General features: G+C 42.5%; 1 protein-coding gene across 2 annotated transcripts in view; it reads right to left on the bottom strand.

Moving 5' to 3' along the window:
- The window catches only part of TGFB2 (transforming growth factor beta 2), an 81,599-nt gene that overhangs the window by 16,617 nt on the left and 43,035 nt on the right, over positions 1–21,947 (bottom strand). For both annotated transcript variants that reach the window (XM_040985314.1, XM_040985315.1), the window contains one exon: positions 12,126–12,289. In XM_040985314.1, the coding sequence (XP_040841248.1) occupies positions 12,126–12,289 (164 nt within the window). The remainder of the gene's footprint in view (positions 1–12,125; positions 12,290–21,947) is intronic.

The following is a 21,947-nucleotide window of genomic DNA, read 5'->3' as shown; positions in this document are numbered from 1 at the left end:
TATCCTATAATTGCCATGGCTCCTTTGTAATTGAATCTTTCTAAGAGGTCCTAAGTAATGTATACTTGGCTAGAGCTTTGCAGGAACCTGTGTGATTGACTCCTGTAGCACACCCATTGGTTTCGTAAGAGACTAGGACATGAAAAACAGCCTCCAATGAGGCTTGGATAGCGAAATGATTGTTACAGCATTATTCTTCCTCTTGATAGTGCATAGTAGTGCACATTGATACACATCTCCATCACACACGTCCATATGCATTAGGATAAAGTAGGACAAACACAGATCTCTAATGACACTTTCAGAAATGTCACCAGATACGCTTCAACTCTGCACACACACACACAGAAAATACCTTATAATCCTCACTTCTTTGTTGTTGTTGTTGTTTCATTCTCTATAAGTGGGCTTTTGTGCTAATGGCGCATCAAGTTAATTCATTTTTACAGGTCTATGGGTAAAGGAGGCCATTCTGTGAATGGGAAATCTCAAACACTTCAGCTCAGTAGCGCTTTTAAGACATGATATAAAAATCAAATGGCAGAGAAAAGACCCAACTGGATTTGGGTTTCATCCATATAAGCAAGGAAAGAGAGTGTGAAGTAACCAGTTTAATGGTTAAATGAGAAGGAAAACTAAGACTATAATGTCTACTTCACGGCTGAGCTGCCTCAGTCCCTGAGGCTTTGTCACACAGCCTATACAATGGCTTTTGACAAGTATCCACTGGCTCTCTGCCCTAGTGTGCAGCAAGAATCCAAGATCTTTGCAGCTGTTATCTTTATTTTTCTGATTTAATCTCCTTTGCAAATCCACGCTGACTTGATATTATACACACATACTTGGAGGACACATTTCCAATATCATTTTTCCACTCTGGTACCTGTAACAAAAATGGAGTGAGGGCTAGGCTACAGTTTAAGCCACAACTTACATTCAGAATCGTTTCATTTAGGGAGTATGACTAAAAAGTAATGCATCTAACTAAATGATGTGCATCTTTTCTACAGTTTTATTACATAACTGTAATAAATCTATATAACTGTAGATCCCCATATTATAAATTCTCAAAATTAGAACTAAATAAATATTATAGAATAAGTAGACTTGTTGTTGTGGTTGTTCTAACTCATGCCAATTGTTGACCTGTTTCATGGCTTCTCACATATGATAATGTATAGTGATGGAGTACTAAGGTCTGTCATATACAGACGTGGGGGTATAATGGAACATACGTCCTTGCACCCAGACGAAAGATGGATTCCCAATGAAACTATTGGACATTCTCCCAATATGGGAAGAATCTGACAGGGGTGGGAGTTTTGGGGGGGAAATTCCAGCCTATACAAAATTGTAAAAATAATAATAATTTTAAAAATAAAAAATTATCAAAAAATAATAAGTAGAACTACATGATTTTACTCCATAAATATTTAGAGAGACCTACTTAGAATAAATGGGGCATAATATGCAAATGTATATACATGAATCCCCTCACGACATTATATGTTTTTGCTAACACGCCCTAACCTTATTTTGAAGTTTTTCTTTTTATTTCTTAGATTTGTTTATTTTTATTGAAAAGTCAAATATACAGAGAGGAAGATCTTTCATCTGCTGATTCACTTCCCAAGTGGCCACACTGGCGGGAGCTCAGCCAATCCAAAGTCAGGAGCCCAAAGTTTCTTTGAGGTCTCCCATGTGGGTGCAGGGTCCCAAGGCTTTGGGACATCCTCAACTGTTTTTCCAGGCCACAAGCAGGGAGCTGGATGGGAAGTGGGGCTGCTAGGATTGAAACCGGTGTGCATATGGAATCTTGGGATGTGCAAGGCAAGGACCTCAGCTGTTAGGCTATCGTGCCAAGCCAAAGTTTTTCTTTTAAATACGTTTAGTGACACTCATCAGTCCCATACTATGCAGGCAGCTCTCCTGGATTTTGTATTCACAGGTGGGACCAAGATCATAAAACATGGAGCTGAAGTAGAAAACCAAGTGAGGCAGACGGTGCAGAACCTAAGGAGAGAGCTACGGTAGAGAGCCAGGATAAGATGTGTACTAGAATTGTGAAGATTAGTCATGGTGACCAGGGGAGGTCTCCCAGATTAGTTGACACTTGAGCAAAAACCTAAGGGAAGGGAGTGAGGTGTGAGGATATCTGGGAGGAGCATGGCCCCAGGCTGTCGGGAGCAGTACCTGCACAAGAGAGCCAGCATGGAGGAGGCACGGAAGAAAGGGGATGTGAAGGCTAGGGGGGATCAGTAAGGGAGTAACAGGGCAGAGAAAGTTTCATATGCACTGGCAGGACTGAATCCTTTCAGAATGAGGGAAGGAAACGGTTTGTGCACAGATTTAAAATGCTTACTTTTAATTGGCATGCAATAATTATACAGTTATGAAGTACAAAGTAATGTGTTGATTATACAGTAAGTCATGATCAATTTATGGCAATTAACTTTATCAGTGGCCTGCAGCATGTACAGTTTCTTTGTGAAAAGAATACTTAAAATTTTCTCTTGATTTTGGAATTATGCAATGGTTGATCTCTTGGAAGCAGAGTAGAAAGTGGTTGGAGAGGCTGCAGAGCACAATGGAGAAGGAGGAGAAAGAATGCAAAGAACTTGGTCATTGAGTAAAATGTGATAGCTGAGGAGAAGGGGGAAATCCCAGTATTCTATTGCACATGATAATGACTACAGAGATGGGGAGATTTTGATCCCCCCAATATCTTATAACAGATCACGATCACTGTGTCATAATGGGTTCTAAGAGGTACAGAGTAAAAACAGGGAGAATAACTAGGAATGCAATTCAGTAACCCATGTGTCAGACAAGAGTGGCTTGGGAAGGGGTGGAAGTTAATAAATACATGGGTAGTGGTTGAGTTCTAAACATAGTCTGTAAAAACTTTGGTGATATCAACTTAATGACTTGAATTTGCCACTAGAACTTGGATGGTTTTTTTTAAAGCAACACAGTCTTTCAAAGATTTGTCCCCATTGATTAATTCTTGAGTAGAAAATACAGACTATGAATACAACTTAAGATGTGAGTTCCCCCAAAATATAATAGGAATTGCTGGCATCAAGAAATAAAAATACATCCTATCTAGGAAAAGTTTCTATCCTACTGGAGGTTATATAGGAGTTTGCATCCTGAATATTTACAATGGTAAAAGAGTGATGTGTTGAGCCTGGCACAGTAACCTAATGGCTAAAGTCCTCGCCTTGCATGCACCAGGATCCCACATGGGCACCTGTTCTAATCCTAGCAGACCAGTTCCATCCAGCTCCCTGCTTGTGGCCCGGGAAAGCAATTGAGGATGGGCCAAAGCCTTGGGACCCTTCACCCACATGGGAGACCCGGAAGAAGCTCCTGGCTCTTAGTTTTGTAACAGCTCAGCGTTGGCCATTGCGGCCACTTGGGGAGTGAATTAGTGGGCAGAAGATCTTTCTGTCTCCTTCTCTCTGTATATCTATCTTTCAATATAAATAAATAAATATATATATTTTAAAAGTGAAGTGTTACTGAAATCAATTCAGGAAGCAAAATACCAAGCCCATTTGTGTGGTGATGGAGCAGGGGGAGGGAGAGATAGAACAGGGAATGCTTCTACTGGGGAGCATCTTAGCAGTCTTCTTCAGAAAGAAAAGCAAGGTGCATCATAGCTCCCATTGAACACCTTTGGTGCCCTTGATAAAGGAAATAGAGCAACAAAAAGATGGTTACTCTGCACAGGCCTGCTGTGTTCCACTGATAACCACAAATGGGTCAGACCTTGTCCATCCAGGGATGGCCAATGCCATCATGGAATGCTTTTATAATCACAAACCTACTGTAAGCAAATAAGAACCATGCTGTAGATGATAAAGAACAGCCCACTGATAATCCACGCCCTCTACAGTGAATAGGCCAGATTTCACACATGTGTTCTCATATTATTTCATTACACAAGACTGGTTAGTTCTACTTTGTGGTGAGGCTGAAGACAATAAAGTCAAAAAAAAGGATGGGAAGGGCCGACTGGCACCACGTTCCTCTTCTTCCTTCTCACCATGAGTATCTCACCAGTAATCAAAGATATTACCCCAAGCAGAACCAGGGGAAAATATTCCTTTGTTACTTTTCTTTAAAGATTTATTTATTTTGATTGGAAAGGCAGATTTACAGAGAGATCTCCCGCTCTTTGATTCAGATTCTCCCAAGTGGCTGCAAATGCCGGAATTGAACCTATCTGACGCTAGGAGCCAGGAGCTTCTTCAGGTCTCCCACATGGGTTCAGAGTCCCAAGGCTTTGGACCGTCCTCAACTGTTTTCCCAGGCCACAGGCAGGGAACTGGATGGAAAGCAAAGCAACTGTGGCATGAACCGGTGCCCACATGGGATCCTGACTCATGCAAGGTAAGGACTTTAGCCACTAGGCTATGGTGCCAGGCCCAGTGGAAAATATTCCTGAAGGAACAAATATTCCTGAAGCAAATTCCTGAGGCGACAACCAAGAGTGCAGCTCCTGAAGCAATAAGGGCTAGAATGAGCTTTCATTTGAACAGATTTTTGGGCAGAACATAAATTTATGATGCTTTTGAAACTGTGATAGAACCATACCTCCTCCTCCTACCACATACCCTCAGGGTGACTGCCGCATAGATAGATACGGCAGCAGGAGTTTCCATGCGTTATTTTCATGCCCTACAAACATTTCTGCCAAGTAGGTGCACTGATCCATGTTTTACTGATGTAGAAATAGTCTGAGTGACCTGAATTCCTCAGACTCCCCAAGGAGCATAGCCATGCCTCCAATCCACAACTGACTCACTTCCACAGCCAATAATCTTCCTGTTAATATGGCAAGATGGTCAAGAGCCTAGTCCTGAAGGCCAGACAGTCTGTGTTCAAATCCTGGCCCTGTCTGTTCATAGCTGCATGACCCAAGAGCAGCTTAACTCCCTTCTGCCCACTTTCCTTATTCGTAAAATAACGATAATAAGAGTGCCACCTCTTAAGGTTCTTATAAAAAATTAAATGCATCCAAAGATACAAAGTACTTACCACCGCAGCTCCCAGCCATAATTTTATCAATATTGCCACCAACTCACTTTTTTTTTTTAAAGATTTATTTTTATTATTTTTTCATTGGAAAGGCGGATATACAGAGAGGAGAGACAGAGAGGAAGATCTTCCATCCGATGATTCACTCCCCAAGTGAGCGCAACGGGCCGATACTAGGCCGAGCCGAAGCCAGGAGCCTCCTCGGGGTCTCCCACATGGGTGCAGGTTCCCAAAGCATTGGGCCGTCCTCTACTGCTTTCCCAGGCCACAGGCAGGGAGCTGGAAGGGAAGCAGGGCTGCCGGGATTAGAACCGGCGCCCATATGGGATCCCGGGCGTGCAAGGCGAGGACCCTTAACCACTTGCGCCACCGCGCCAGGGCCCCACCAACTCACTTTAAAAAAAAAAAATCGGATGGATGGATAGTTCCTACTGCAGGTTCAGTAACATTTGTTCAACATAATGGGGAAAAACTGCTACTCACGCCGCTTTGGTTGGGGTCCTGTCTGCTCAGAAGTTCAGCAGATTCTAAGTAGGGTTAAAACCTAACATAAATGATAATAATCCAGTTTCCTTAGGAGGCCAGCATGTCATTTGATCAGTTTGGGGAGGAAAAAAACCTGGGATATTAATAGCCTCGTGCAAACAAAGTGTTTATTCTATCTCATGGCTGTTTTTGTAAATAGGTTAGCATGCTGTGTATGCCTCCAGTGTGGCGCCAGAGCTAAGATCAGCGTTAAGGGGATTGGATGCAGTGAAATTCGGTACAACAGAAGCACAGTATAATTTTTTTCTCTGCAGTAGCACTTTTTGCAAGTCTAATTTACAGACAGTTTTTTTGGCTGACCTCTTTTTTTTCCACTCCCTAAAGTAATACAAGAAATGAAAGCTGAACTTTGTGTATTTCTATGTGTGTGTGTGCACATGCATGTGTGTGAAAAAGGGGCAAATTTTTGTGAGCTTCATTGTGCTATCTGCAGTGACTGAAACCTCACCTTTCAATTTTACAGCCTTAGTCTCCTTAAAAGCCATGCCTAAGCTATCTACATTGAATTTTCACTATACAACAACAGGAATGTAATTTTATAATCTTTTGTGGTGATTTTATGCAATTGCATGGAGTGTTCATGAAAAGGAGTTAATGATTCACGTGTCCCTACTAAAATCTGTGTTTGTTTCATAAACATGAATTCACTTTTCTTTAATATTTACTAGGCATCATGACACCATCGATAAATGGACATAAATGATTTGCAATTTATTTATTTATTTTTATTGGAAAGGCGGATATACAGAGAGGAGAGACAGAGAGGAAGATCTTCCATCCGATGATTCACTCCCCAAGTGAGCGCAACGGCTGATGCTATGCCGAGCCGAAGCCAGGAACCTCTTCCGGGTCTCCCACACGGGTGCAGGGTCCCAAAGCTTTGGGCCGTCCTTGACTGCTTTCCCGGGCCACAGGCAGGGAGCTGGATGGGAAGCAGGGCTGCCAGGATTAGAACCGGCGCCCATATGGGATCCCTGGGCGTGCAAGGAGAGGACCTTAACCACTGCGCCACCGCGTCAGGGCCAATGATTTTCAATATAGACAGTATTACGTGCCTTTGCGTCTCCACTAGAAATGAAATCTCATCGTATTTGATAAACTGGTTGCTATTGTAATGTACATTCAAGAAGGCATTAAAATACAAGTGTTAAACACAGGAATAAGTGAAATACGTCATATTTCATCCTACCGTCATCTGCCAGAGTTGCGGCGGAGAGTTCTGTAGAGGGGACAGTTCTCTTAACCAGAAGGCAGTGGTTTCACCTGAACCTGAATGCCCTCACTCTCCTAAGAAGCAGCGCCAGGGTTTCCTAGGTCCAGAATCAAAGAGTCTACAGTTCCCTGTAAATCCACTGATGCTATCTCATGTTAGCATATTGGTCTTTTACCAGGGTATTTTATTCTACCAAGGAATATATTACACCAAGCCATCTTTTGTCCCAACATTTATAGCCAAACGTTGAGGAGGCAACATTTTGATGAGTTTTCACCTAGGATATACAATGTCTGAACACAGTCCCTCAGGGAGTCCTTTTTTACATGGCTTGATTCAGTGATCTGTGAATAATAAGTTAATCTTAAAAATGATATGGCAACTGACTTCCACAGGCGACTCTACAGAGGGCACTTCCTCCTAGAGGACTCACAGCAATCAAAATCAAAATCAAACCGATTTAACAGTGGATGGAGACGAATGCTGACTTCCTGTTCTCTGCTTGGCAGTTCCACAGACCACTTTATTTCATGCTCACAATAAACATAAAGTGAATCCACAAGTGTGAAGAAAATTGAAGCCTCAGTGCCCAGTTCTTTGAACATCTCACCATGCCAATACCGCCTCCTAAAGCGTGAATAGGATATACATATGTAGCCACCATGTTCCGGGATGGTAGTGCACACACTGAAACACAATACAGCTGGTTCTACTACACGCAACAATTATCCACATCTGTTCCTATTGCTTCCCAACTATTCAGATATCCCTGCAACAGTGTTGACCTCAAAGGAAGGTCTTGATTCAGGCAGATGGCTTGGCTCCTTGTAATTACGTCTTGTTCTAAGGATACCTTGGTATAGCACTGTTACTAGAAAAACTGCGCCAGTCAGCTAGAGCTTACATGGCTGTTTCCCCACCAGAGACAGAGTGGAATTCAGCTGCACCCACACTAGCTGTTATCCTGGTGGAGTCCAAGCATGTGAACAAAGCACAGGCCCTCCAGCCCAGCCTTGCTGTCCTCTTAACACAAGGGAGTGACCCAGACAAGGCCACGTGAAGCAGCATCCCATTTGGGCAATGGCTGAAACACCAGCTACTCCACTTTTGGGTTCAGCTACTTTCTAATGGCTTGAGAAAGGTAGTGGAAGATGGGCCAAGTGCTTGGGTCCCTGCACCCACATGGGAGTGACAGATGAAGTTCCTTGCTTCTGGCTCCTGGCTTTGACTTGGCCTAGCTGTTACCCTGCAGATCCTGTTGCTTATATCATGGAGAAGACAGTACTGAGGAGCCCTCTGAATAGGAGCACATCCACCAGGGTCTCCCTAATGTCCTCTACATTATTAGGTTCATATAACACATCCTTTTCTAAAGGAAAACAAGTCAACAAGCCAACTGTCAGAGGTCACGCCTTAGAGATTAAGGCCAATGAACCAAAGAATAACAGCAACTTTGCAGTTCACATTTCAGGCAACAAGACCTAAGCGACCCCTGCCTTGGATTTACTGAAGTCATACAACTGATTCAGTGTCAAAGAGAATGATCCAGGATGCTGTCATCAGCACAGACAGAAATGATTAATTTGAGGGAAAAGAGAAATAGAGATGTAATCAAGTTTGTTCAAATACTCTCCCAATTAATCTGGTCACCCTTAACTTGCCCCCTTTTCATAGAAACCAGCCTTCAATTTCTCTCTAAATATCACTCCACCCTCTGACCTACTTAAATTTTTTTTATTATATTCTTGCTGATACTGAGGGAATGAGGCAGAGAGGGATTCAGATCCCTGGCCTGCCGTTCTCTAACTGAGACTAGTCCAGTTACTTGACTTTTCTGACTCAGGATTATTCTCTATGATATGAATGAAGAATATAGTAGTAGAAAGAATTGTACAAACTTCATAGTACAGTTCTGTAGTTCTGAAGTTCTCAGCATGGCGCCTGGAGTGGGTATGTGCATGAATACAGAGCAGCCAACACACAAACATACACTTTTTTCAGACTCTCTGTTAGGTAGGAAGCAATGGTTGCCCATCAGACACATGAGGCCTTCGCATTGTTCTCAAATTCTAAAAGTGCTCGAAGATTTAAAGGTCTTCAAGTAGAGGTTTCTAAGGACTCACTCTAATAAGTAAGAGTAACCGGCTGGTGCAGTAGTGCAACAAGCCAGTATCTCATACAGGTGTCAGTTCAAGTCTCAGTTGCTCCACTTTTGATCCAACACCCTGCTTTGGACAGGAGGAAAGCTGTACAGAATGGCTCATGTCCTTGGAACTCCCTACAAGGGAGACTCAGAAGAAGCTCCTGGCTCCGTGCTTTAGATTGGCTCAGCTCTATGAGAACATTTGGGGAGTGAACTAGATGAAAGATAATTCTACCTTTTCTTTCACTGTAAAATCTATCCTTCAAATACAAATAAATAAATATTGAAAACAAGTAAGTGCAAACCAGTGTTTTAAGAAATGACTAAGGGATCCGGTGTGATGGCCTAGCGGCTAAATCCTTGCCTTGCAACTGCCAGATTTCTAAATGGGTGCCAGCTCATGTCCCAGTTGCTCCACTTCCCATCTAGCTCCCTGCTCGTGTCCTGGGAAAACAGTAGAAGATGGCTCAAAGCCTCGGGACCCTGCACCCCTGTGGAAGTCCTGGATGAAGTACTGGCTCCTGGCTTCGGATCAACTCAGCTCTGGCTGTTGTACAGCCATTTTGGTGAGTGAACCAGCAAAAGGAAGATCTTTCTCTCTTTCTCTCTCTTCTGTAAATCTGCCTTTCCAATCAAAATAAATAAATAAATAAAAATATTATTAGGAGATGCCGATGTTAATTACAGTGACTTGATCAATATATGCTACATAGACATCCTGAAATACCACACTGCACTCACAAATATCTATATTTTTATGTATTAAGTGAGATTCATTTATTTTATTGGAAAGACAGGTTTACAGAAAGAAGGAGAGATAGAAAGATCTTCCATCTGCTGATTGACTCTCCACATACCCACAATGGCTAGAGCAGAACTACGAGCATGGAGCTCCTTCCAGGTCTCCCACATGGTACAGGATCCCAAGGCTTTGGACCATCCTCTGCTGCTTTCCCAGGCCACAAGCAGGGAGCTGGGTGGGAAGTGGAACAGCCAGGATACGAACCAGAGCCCATATGGGATCCTATTACATGCAAGGTGAGGATTTTAGCCACTGAGCCATTGTGCCGAGTCCAGTATGTACATTATTACATCTTAGTTCTTTTTTTTTTATTTCTTTTTAGTATTATCATTTTATGATACAGTTCCATAGGCCCCAGGATTTTCCTTATCCCCTCCCCACATATTAGTTCAAAAGACATTTAAAATCCTTGTTTAAAATCCTTGTTTAAAATCCTTCATAACTAAAAACAAACAAACAAAAACTTTAAAATGATAAAGCAGAAGCTATAAACGAATTCCTCATATTGCATGCAGCATTCATCTACATGACAATTTATTCAATTTAAAATACATAAAAGAAAAGCTCTTATCAAATTTTATATTAATTATATTCCAGAACTAGGGCTTTCTTTAGTCAGAGGTCAGCTCCTTTCTTTTCCTCAAGCAAGCCCATGTTTTAAAAACATGGTCGTATTTGCTCACTCTACTTTCCTTCTTGGCTTCTAGGGTCTGTTGAAGTCCCTTTGAGTCTCCCACGCACTCCAAGTGCAGAGCAGCCTTCTGTGCAGACTCTTCAACTGCAGACACTGAGCTTCAATCATCAGTTAGCTTCAACAAGTGCATCGAGCCGGCCTCTGCATAGGCCACTCTTTGTGTGAGCAATGACCTTCCCTCATCCTTTTCTAACAAACACTATTGATGCTCTACTCAAAGCTTAGCTCCCTTGTGAGATCTTCCCAACAGCCCTCTACTGCGGCACTCACTGCATATAACACTAGGATGTAGGGAAGCTGTCTCTTTACATGTGTACTGCCTTCACTAGGATTAGGGCTTTTAGAATAGTGGGGTTTTTTGTTTTATTTTTTTGCTTTGCTTTGCTTTGTTTTGTTTTAAGACATCAGTATACTATATGGATTTTCTAGTAAATCATTCTGGCAGTTTGGCTCTCAGACTATAATTAATAAATAAATTCATGAAACATGTTTGGTTGTATCAGTTGAGAACTGTTACTTTAGGAAATTCTTCTTACACATTTATTTACCTTTTTGAAAAGCAGAGTTTCAGAGAGAGGGAGAAAGACGGGCAGAGAGATAGAAACAGAGAGAAAAAGCTTCTTATCTGCTAGTTTACTCCCCAAATGGCTATAAAGAACAGGGCTGGCCAAGGTAGGAACTTCATTCACGCCTCCCAAAAAATGCAGCAGGGCCCAGGCACTTGGGCCATCTTCAGCTACTTTCAAGGTGCATTTTAGGGAATTAGATTGAAAATAGAGTACCCAGGACATGAACAGGTGCGCATATGGGATGCTGGCATTGCAGATGATGAATTAATTGGTTATGCCACATAACTGAACCCAGAAAAGCGCCATAATATACCTAAGAATTGCCCAGGGATTTTCTGAAATCATGGACGCTGATTTGGTAAGTCTAGAGCGAGGCCTGAGACTCTTATATTTCTGTCATCTTGACATGATGCTAATTCTACCACTCTGCCTACCCTATTCAAATATCACACTTGTAGGAACAACTCTGAAATCTCCGTAACTTGACATTTAACTTCATCATAATATTTTTGACACAGCTGCCAGCAACTCCACCAGAAAGATGACAAAGAGGTGATGTCAGAGCTGCTAAAACAACGGAGGGAGGGTGCACAGGTGATGTGGGAGGAGTTGACAGATGGAAAAGACTGGGCAGAGTCCAAGAGGAGAAGGAAAGAGGATGGGGTTACTACAGAGACAGGAAGTAGCAAAGTGAGAAAGAATAAAAAAGAGTGCAAAACACAAAGAGTGAAAGAGAAGAGGAAGGAAAAGCAGAGAAAACAGGAGAAAAGGGACAGACATTGCACATCAGCTGTCTTCACTGCTCCAGGCGGATCTGGGCTTACAGTATCTCCTTTCCAGATTAGGGAATTGTTTTATAGTCTGAACTCTGCCAAGGGGTCGGTATTTCAGCCATTCATGCCCCTGAAGAAACTCCGAACTTCACATTTCATCTTTAAAGCTCTCACTAATTAGGAATGAGCTGTGAGGATAACAGGAATAGCAAATAAGGGAATCTATATAAATATGAATTATAGAATTGTTTATGTCAGCTAAGAACTATGTATAGCAGAAAGTCTTTTTATCTTAAGAAAACAGGTTACCCATTAGAACAGACAGTAATCAGAAATTACCTGATACAGCTCTATGCGTTGTTCGGACACTCTGGCTTTTGGGTTCTGCAAACGGAAGACTCTGAATTCTGCTTTCACCAGGTTGGAGGCATTCTTCTCCATCGCTGACACATCAAATCGGACAATTCTGAAGTAGGGTCTGTAGAAGGTGGGTGGGATGGCATCTGTGAAAAGTCAGGGCAGTCATTGAAAGTGATCAAATCCACTGTACTAAAACAACAGCAACAACAACAATGCACAGCATGAGCTAGTTCCAAGAAACAACAAGGGAAATATTTAAACAATAATATCCCTTCAAGCAGCTGATTTAATGGCATTAACAATTTAATCAGGAAAAAAATAAACAGACGCTTTTGGTTACAGGAGCAGAAGATTAATAGAGATTAACAAACCACTTGCAACTCTCCTGGAGGGCATGCAGTTAACCCTGTTCTTTGAAGGTTGACAGAGTGGTGGAAAATCCTCGATGGTTATGAATTGGAACAAGTTAATGACAGTGGATGCCTGAGGAGAGCTGTCAGGCTTGCATACAATTTAATCAAATGTGCCAAGAAAATAGCCCCTAATGGCAGGCAGTTTGCCCAGGTATTTTTTTTCCTTGAAAATTTGGCAATCAAATACTGTACTTTTATCCAGGCTCATGTATTACATCTCTCTCTCTCTCTCTCTTTTTTTTTTTTGGCTTCAATATATTTGTTTTTCATACACATACGGCCAAATATACCCTGAAGTTAAAGTGAGAAAATCTGAATAAACATAGTGAGGAAATCTGAGTAAACAAACCATCCCCTCAAATTGGCTACACACGCTTCAGCCTTAAGCTTCCTTATTCAGGATAATGTCCACTGATGGGAGGTAATCTTAGGTGAGGAAGAAACATTCTGAGTCATGGAAAGATAGAGAAAACTACACAATAGTTCCAAGCTGAGGGTTGCTTAGAGTTTTGCCTTTATTTTTTAGTAGTCTGCCATTGCCTTTGAATATGCAACCAACCAAGACCAAAGAAGGTTTTTGTTCATCCCATGCTTCCTAGACATCATGCATTCATTGAACACTTCCCCAAAGCAAAACCAGTGTCTTCTGTTTTCCAGGGGTGTTCCAATGGTGTTCTCTGGTGATTTCACTTCGGTCTACCTTTTCTTTGGACGTGAAGTTTCATAATAATACAACTGCTCACAATATTTTATGCTGCTTTACAAATAGTGTCATTGCTCCCGCGTTCTGTTTGTTTTTGCTTTTTACTGTGAAATGTGAAGAGTCTTAAAGCCAGAAACTATCATCGCCAGGTCTTCTTCTTTCCCATATATCCAGGATAGGTTTCTGCCTTCACGGAGTTCACCTGATACCCACTGTTTCTGTAGCTGGTCACCAATGGGAATCTCTAAAGACTGGTGCGGCTGGGTTATTGGCAGCATCCACTGTGCATTAAATAAGCAAACCACCTTGCAGATCTTCAAATAGAGATAAACACCTTCTGTGATTTCCTGGGAAATCCTGGCTCTGATGATTACACTTACAAAAAATAGAGAAAGACACTAGCAAATCCTTATAGTAACAGCTCTGCATGTTTTCCCTCCCAGAAGTTTTCCCCTGTGCCTTTCCTCAGACACTTGTGACTTTCATGGAGCAAGCTGGTAGAAAAACAGTACTCTGCGAGATGCTGATTTACAAACTTACAGAAAGAATCCAATGCAGCTGGGTTTCAGAGAAAAGCAAGTCTTCAGGCAGGCAAGATAATGACCCACTGTGTCTTATCACCATTGTCCGATAGTTAGTGGGCAGTTTGGAGGTTGGCAAACATGGCAACATCTAAACACTTCAGAGCCCCACAGCACAGCAATTTGAAAAGGGGGCAGCTAAGAAGAGCCAGATCTTTTTTCTGAAATATGCCCAACCCGGTAACTGGAAAGGTTGGTCCTATCTGAACCAGCTTAGCTGAAAATGGCCAGGCAGCCCTGGCAGAGGGGGCTGGGCAGGGCTGGGGACAGAGGCTCTGGTGTTACGCACCCTATTGGCCAGGTTGGGTGGCTCCATCCCTCTTTGTACAGCCTCCATAGCATGTGCATTAGACTGAAGAAACTCCAAACATCCTTTGAAAGTGCATCCTGGAATACCAAAGCTCATGAATGTAGTTCCTGCTGCTAGCGATAGTAAACATCTTCTTCTTGTTTCCCCCCTCTCTTACAGGGAGAACCCACCGGTCTGTTCCACAAACAGCCATCTTTCACACCCACCCACTCGCTCAATCTTATCCTTCCATCAAGTTTGTAAATAAGTCCTCTTGAGATTTATTTTTATTCTCTTTCGTGCTTATTAAACTTTGAACATTTTTTTTCTTTTCTTTTTTTTTTTTTGGTTTTTTGCCCATATACACTCTTCCTGTTTTATGACTGCTTCAGACCAGGAGGTCAATTTTGTTTCTTCTTCCTCTAAGCAAATCATCCAATGATCCAGCCTTGGGCTTTTGAGCTCTGAAGGGGCATTTGCAAATATTTACAGGAGGAACTTGATAGTTAAGTACAGTTGTTCTCCGCTCCCTATACATTGGCAAAGAGCCTCCCTCCCTTGTGGCTCTCATAACCATTTAGACTGTTTATATTTCAACTACCTGATAAGATAAATCTGCATTTGTGGTTCCTGCTTTATAAACAGAAGCATTTAATGCACAAGGTGTAAAGACTGCTGAGCAGCCCCCACCCTCGGTAACCATTCTGCTTTGGTTTGGAGCCACCATGGAGAGGCCAAACCAGGGGGAGCCAACAGCCTTGCACATATTCCTGCTGCAGCACACAGAGCATGATTTAAAAAAAAAAAAAAAAAAATGTTGACCAAAGAACTATTACTTCCAAGGGTTGGTCTCAGCTGTCCCCTGCTGTCATTTGTTACGGGTCACAAGCCCCCTGCCTGGCTAAAGCACTTGAGCAACTTGCCAAATGTCTCTTTATTTGGGGGGGGAGGGGAGCACTGAAAATAGCTTTTGGTCAAGTCTGTGACCTTGCTGTTGCTTCATAAATGCTTTTGGACACATGGTGCAGCAGGACTGAAAGAGGCCGGTCCACGGCCAGCCAGGACGCAGCAGGCTCCCTCCCTTGGCTCAGGGTGCCAGAGCAGCAGGGTAGGTGTTTAATGGCTTGTGCAGCCCTGATCCACCCACTTAGTCTTGGAGGGCTGGAGCTTTTTCCTCTGCTCCCTCCAAGAACTCATTTCCCCCTTTGGAATGGGAGTTCTCTCTAAAGTCGGCTGTTATTCCAATCCTGGTTCCTCATCCACAGCCAGGTGGTCAGGTACTTGTGACCTTTGCCAGTTTACCCACTCTCACATCCTGGCCCACTTCTTCCGCTCAATTTCTGACCCACTTTTTCAGCTCAATCAAATGGATTTTCCTTCATCCTTTTGGATCTCACAACAGCGGACTCATTCTGGTCCCTCTTCCCATGCCTTCCCATGTGCCGTTCACTCAAGGAAAATCTTGCACATTGAAGATTCCAGTACGTCATCCAACAAGCGGTGCCCCCCTCACCTTGACCCTGGCCACATATCCCTGCTGAATAAAATTTCGCAGAATGAAGAGAGGGGAAAAAATGAGGAAATTCAACTAGCCACTCATTTCCAAAGAAACACAATACAGAAAGCCTAAACGTCAAACTTACCTACAACACTGTGCATAAACACTATATGTTGAATGGTACTAACTGATGGCTTTAGACCCTGTTCCTAGGTGAGCAGATATCTAGGTAAGCACTTTGAGCTGAAGAGTCACAGTGCTTTGGTTTTCTGCAGCCCAGGGCCTGCTTCCCAAGCGTGCAGCTCTCACAAGCTTATAGGTTCCCTCTGCTTAGAAAGCCTATGTACTTTAGGGCCCAGCGCAGTGGCGCAAGTGGCGCAAGTGGTTAAGGTCCTCGCCTTGCACGCCCGGGATCCCATATGGGCGCCGGTTCTAATCCTGGCAGCCCTGCTTCCCTTCCAGCTCCCTGCCTGTGGCCTGGGAAAGCAGTCGAGGACGGCCCAATGCTTTGGGACCCTGCACCCACATGGGAGACCCGGAAGAGGTTCCTGGCTTCGGATCGGCATAGCATCAGCCGTTGCGCTCACTTGGGGAGTGAATCATCTGATGGAAGATCTTCTTCTCTGTATATCCGCCTTTCCAAAAAAAAAATAATAAAAATAAATCTTTAAAAAAAATTAAAAAAAAAAGAAAGCCTATGTACTTTAGTTCTGTGCTCTGTGGTCACCATCTTGAAATTCTTAATAATGTTACCTGTACGTTTCACCTTTGTAAGGAAGCATCCGCGGCCACTAGGAAACTTAGCTCCTGTGCTGCCCCACCCCCTGTGATCCCTAGGAAACTCTTCCCCCTTCTCTTCTCCTATGTCCCCAGCCTTACTCAGCCTTCCGTGACCCACTCAGGCACAATGTCACCTTCCACTTGTGAGAGAGCTGGGGTCAGGCACACAACGCTTTCCATTTTCAGGCCAGGCCATGGTGACAGCTATCCCATCCTAAGATAGCAATGTCCCAGCAAGTGCATGCTGTGAGCAACTCACGAGGAGCTTGCCTTTCCCTCCCTTTTGTACAACCCTGTACAGCTTATAGGCTTGTGGCTTAGAGCTACAGGCATCGACTGGGGGCTGGCAGCAGGGTTAGCCCAGTGTCGGAGGGCTTGCACATACAAAGCAGACGGAGAGAGAAGGCAACATATATTCATGAAACAAACAAAGCATATATTCAGAATTTCTGAAGAAAAGGATCTTCATGCAGCAAAAGGCCTCTAAAGTTCAAATTCAAGTCCCAAATCAACCAGTTTTATTTTTGGTTTATTTATTTATTTATTTATTTATTTATTTATTTATTTATTTATTTATTTGTTGCACAGCAATAGGGACATTATCCAGTCTATATGATTCTGTTTCTTCATCTATATAATGAGGTAAATGGCTTCCCACCCCACTCACACTGACTTATGCAAGCAGATGGAAAGTAGGAGTCCTGGGTCTAGCACAAATTTCCACTCAGGTCCCTCCCTGGCTGCCAAGTGGTCACTGGGCCTTCTGCGAATGCCTCCAGGGAGTGAGAGCTCTTACTGCCTGACAGAATCAATTAGAAGAGAAGAAAATGAAGAGAGGCAGCTGAGTGTCCTGGGGCAGTTTGTGAACGGATTTAAAATTGAACAGTTTATGAGCTGTGCTCAACGCTCCCACAGACTCCCAGCGCCATCGCTCAGTATGTCACCATTTTACTATTAGCCTTGACCATCCAAAAGGTTGATAAGTCTAGTTTTACCAAATATCTCTACAGGAAGCAATTCCAATCCATGCTATGATACTCCTCTTGGGATTTCTTCTTTTTTTTTCAATCAATGAATAAACAAATTGGAAGAAAGGCTGTATAACATTACTCATATTGATGAGCTCTGACAGATAGTGTATAGCTTTGGGACCTACAAGAAGCACTCCCAGTATTGCAGAGTTCACCCTGGGGAAGGTGGGGGTGGGAGGAATAACGATCCAATCACTCATTTATTGCTCATTCCATAGTAGACTGCAGGCACCTCAAAACTGGGGGTTGGAAATGGGACATACTGGAAAAAAATGCTTAGGTCAAGGATCTGGAGGGATGTTTTCTGAAGTCATTCAAGCAATGGTTTGCAAAGTGAAGTTCTAGATCCATAGTATTGTCCACAGTTAACAGTAGCAAGCAGAATAATAGAGCCCAAGGGTACTAAAAGAAAGAGAGGTTTGGTGTCCAATGGCAGCTTTCCGGGGATTAGCACTGACCACAATACCCAAAGAGAACCTAGCACTGATTTAAGTGTCCATGGGGAATTTCTAAGATGAGAAATAAAGGTGTAATTTAAAGTGAAATGTAGGTCTGAGTGTGAAAGGTATTCCTGATGGCTGGAGTTTTGGTTGTACTCCAGCTGGCTCTCTCTCTCTCTCTCTCCCTCTCTGTCTCTCTTTGGCCTAAGCCAAATAATAATCTCCATTCCAGGGGGAAAGTTGCAAGAGGTTTCCAGAGTAACACAGGTTCTTGTTGGTCCGAGTGGATGTAAAGGTACCATGTAGCCGTGTTTTTCAAGGAGTGGGAATGCAGTGCTGCATTTTAGCAAAAATCTTAGGTCATTCTTGTACATCCTAAAGACTATGACACACTGAAATAAAAGACAGAGGAGACAGAAAAAGACATAAAGACAAAAGAACATCTAATCCTTTGGTCAAGTAGTATAAACAGGGAGGGGGAAAAAAGAACAGCCAACCAAACAAGTAGCCAGCAAGACAGAAAAGAGGGAAATGACAGCAACGCAAAGCTTTCAAAAGAGAAAGACAGGATTCCTCCCGAATTTGCACTGTTGTCTGCTTTGAGCTCCCATTTTAATCAACTGGGGAACTTAGGAACATGAAAACTACTGACTGGCTCAGAGTCCCTGAGAGTCTAATTAATTGGACAGGGGTGATTCTAAGTGCCTCAGATGGTTCTAATGCGTAGTCATAGTTGAAAGCCCCCTCACAGGAAGGAACTGATAATACTTAGATTTCTAAAACAAAACCTTAGGGACACCCAATCTCTTAAGGGATTTAAAATGCTTCTAAGACGGACATGCGTTCTGCAGAGCCAGAGAACCATGTTTAAGCCCAATGTATAAAAATCCCCCAGTAATTTAGAAAAAAAAATTAAAAGCTCAGTCTTTGAGATTGTGAGCTCCCACTCCACGGGAGAATTCCTACACTCACGATATGCGCTCCCCACAGACACAGTAGAGCTTCTGGATTTGGTGGCAGTTGGAGCTAGATGGTTTCCATTCTTCTGGTCATGACATAAAATCATTGTTCTTTTTGATGCTGTCCAGAGATGGAGTCTCCAAAAATTCTATCTTTATGTTCTAAATCCGAACGCATTAGATAAATGTCCACCTACCGCCTGTACTTTGTTAATATGCCTTTCACCCAATCCTTGACCAACTGGGTGAATATCAGGTTTGTCATTTTTAGACTCATGTTTGAGAACTCCTGCCCTGGAGTACAATAGTTTCACCACAATAAACTTGAACAGACTATCATTCAGTGTCATAAACTAATTAGGGATTAATAAAATCCATTCATGGAAGCATTCTTAAAGAAAGGTCTGCTGTCACTACAGACTTAGAATTCTACTTCATGGCTCACTCCCCATTTTACAACAGTTTTCCACTTCAGCTTAACAAAGAAGGTGCTTCTATTTTTAGATTTATTTATTTGATAGATGGAGAGAGAAAGAAAGAGAGCTCTTCCACTCACTGGTTCACTCTCCAAATGGTTACCCATTTCACAGATATTACGAGCAAAGAAAAGTGAAATAACTTTGAACTAAGTTTAAGGTGTAATTGACCTTCTGATCAAAAGTCAGTAGTTTTTCATTACAGCATTCTGCCTTCCATGCAAAAACATCCCCTGAGTGGAAGGCACGCATATCAACCCAGGCAGAAATACATGTGCATGGACATCAACTGGCCATAAAGAAGACACAAGAATCATCTCCTCCTGAACCAGATATCAGCTTGACTTTGTGACCAATCTTCAAAAACTCAAATGCAAGACCCATTGTTTTTGCTGATGTGCCATAACAGAATGACTCCACTTTGAATACCTGAGTCCACAGTGTATAGAGGTATATGCTATTAGTCCAGCATTTCCCAGGAACTCTGAGGCCTCCAAACACTTGAGTCTAGTGCTCTTATCCCCAGTGCAATCCACTGGCTCTTATGTCCAAGCCCCTTAGTGAATGGAATGAACTCCCCTTTTTGCTTTCCAGAAATGCACTTTTCCTGAAGCTCAGGCGTGACTGGTGTGGACTTCTGACATCCTAAATGAGTGCAGAGACCTCTGATTCTTGACATGACCAGATTTGGGGGAATTAGTTTGGGGTTTATTAGGCATCCCCTAGAGGGTGGCAAGACAAGCAACCCACCAAATGATTCGAGGGCAATAAACTACCTACTATTTGCATGCACACAGAACAGCCAACAAGAAATCAAGACAATTGCATTATGGGGTTTTCTGAATTTGTCTTGGCACACTTGATATAGATTGTATTACACTACCACATCCCAAACATAGCTGACATTCAAGTCACAGCAATTAAACACAAAATGACTGAGAAAGAAACAGCACATCAGCACTGGTTTCTGATTGTGTCTCTGGCCATCCCACCTATTAAATGTAACATACCACTGGAGTAATTTAAAAAGGGGTTCTCTGAGATGGGGATGGTGTCAAACTTGACATGTTGTTGGCAGTAGAGTCTAATTGTGTCAGCATCGGCTTATGTGGCTTGGCCTCCATTGAAATGCTATTTGAGACGATGTGTTACTGTCAGCAGGGGTGTATGGGCCCCTTCTTACATGGTGCGAGAAAAGTAAAATAACAATGGTGCTTGCCCACAGTATTTGATTTTCTTGAACCACAACAGACAAGGGGTGTGTAGTTTGTATACCAAAGTTTCTATGATCCCCTTTTAAAGACCCACCTACATGGAGCTCTCTAGTTCACTTCAGTTCCTCTACTTTTCTCATCAAGCTCAATTCTACATAGCATTTGTATAAGCTCTACTGGGTTTGAGCCATAATAGCTTTGAGTGCTGAGCCAGTTGACCAACTGGTGCTACCCAATGAGACAATGAGTGAAAAGGCACACACGGGGACCCTCTTGTAACCAAGTAGGCCAGTAATGTGACACACCCCTTTCCAGCGGTCTCAAGGGACAGGCTGAACTCAGAGTTGCAATAACCCTAACCACAATCTCATTAGGTTGTTTAATTTTTTTAAAAAAGTATTTTTTTTTTATTTATTTATTTGAAATTTAGCGTTACGCAGACAAGAGATAAAAAGCAGAGAGAGAGGGTGAGAGAAATCTTCCATGTGTTGATTCACTCCTCAGATGGCCACAACATTTAGGGATGTGTGAAAACAAAGTCAGGAGCCAGGAGGTTCATATGGCTCTCGTACATGGGTGGCAGGAGTATAAATACTTGGGTCATTTTTTGTTGCTTTCCCCCAAATCATTAGCAGGGAATGAAATGTAAGCATTTAGGACATGAACTGGTACCATTATGGGCTGCCATTGTCACAGGTGCCAGCTCGATTCACTGTGCCACAACGATAGCCTCTAGTAGCCTCAGTTTTTGAAACACAAAGAACCTTCTGGTTGTTTTTGGATTTGTTTGTCTGTCTGTTTGTTTTATGATTCTCCTTACCATTTATCCTTTTCTTCATTTTATTTCTCCCCTCTTTTTATCTCTACCCCTCAATCTGTGCTTTTTGCCATCTATGATAACCAGGGGGCAATACAGGTTGGTTTTTGGGTCCACTAACATTATTTAAAGTATTAAAAAAAACTCAACAACACTAGTATACAGTTACCTATGCAGATATTTTAGAATTCAACATTGGCTCCAAATAAGATCCACAGAAAAAGTTAATATGCATTTATTCCTTTAGTGATTTAAGTTTGGAAATTTGGGGTAACTGCTTTATCCTCCTAACAAGATACATGCATTATTTTTATCCTTTATTACAGATTGCAGAACTGAAGAGCAAAACGTTTCCAGGATGACAGAAATGCAGCCATTAATCGATCATACACACCATCTTAGACGTTTTTTCCAATCGTGCTTCCTCCCACAAAAAAATTATTCTTATCTTAGAATACAGAAACTCCACTCCTCCTTCCAGAAACGAATGCGCTTTTTCTGCAGCTCACCAATAATTGATGTGGACTTTTGACATGAGCCTGAAAATCTTTTCTAATCTCTGCAAAATTACAGCAATGATGCATATAATGACCAGTGCAT

The sequence above is a fragment of the Ochotona curzoniae genome, unplaced genomic scaffold (assembly GCF_017591425.1).
Source record: "Ochotona curzoniae isolate NIBS_2020 unplaced genomic scaffold, NIBS_Ocur_1.0 contig_430, whole genome shotgun sequence".
Taxonomy (NCBI): Eukaryota; Metazoa; Chordata; class Mammalia; order Lagomorpha; family Ochotonidae; genus Ochotona; species Ochotona curzoniae.
This window is presented reverse-complemented; position numbering and strand designations above follow the sequence as displayed.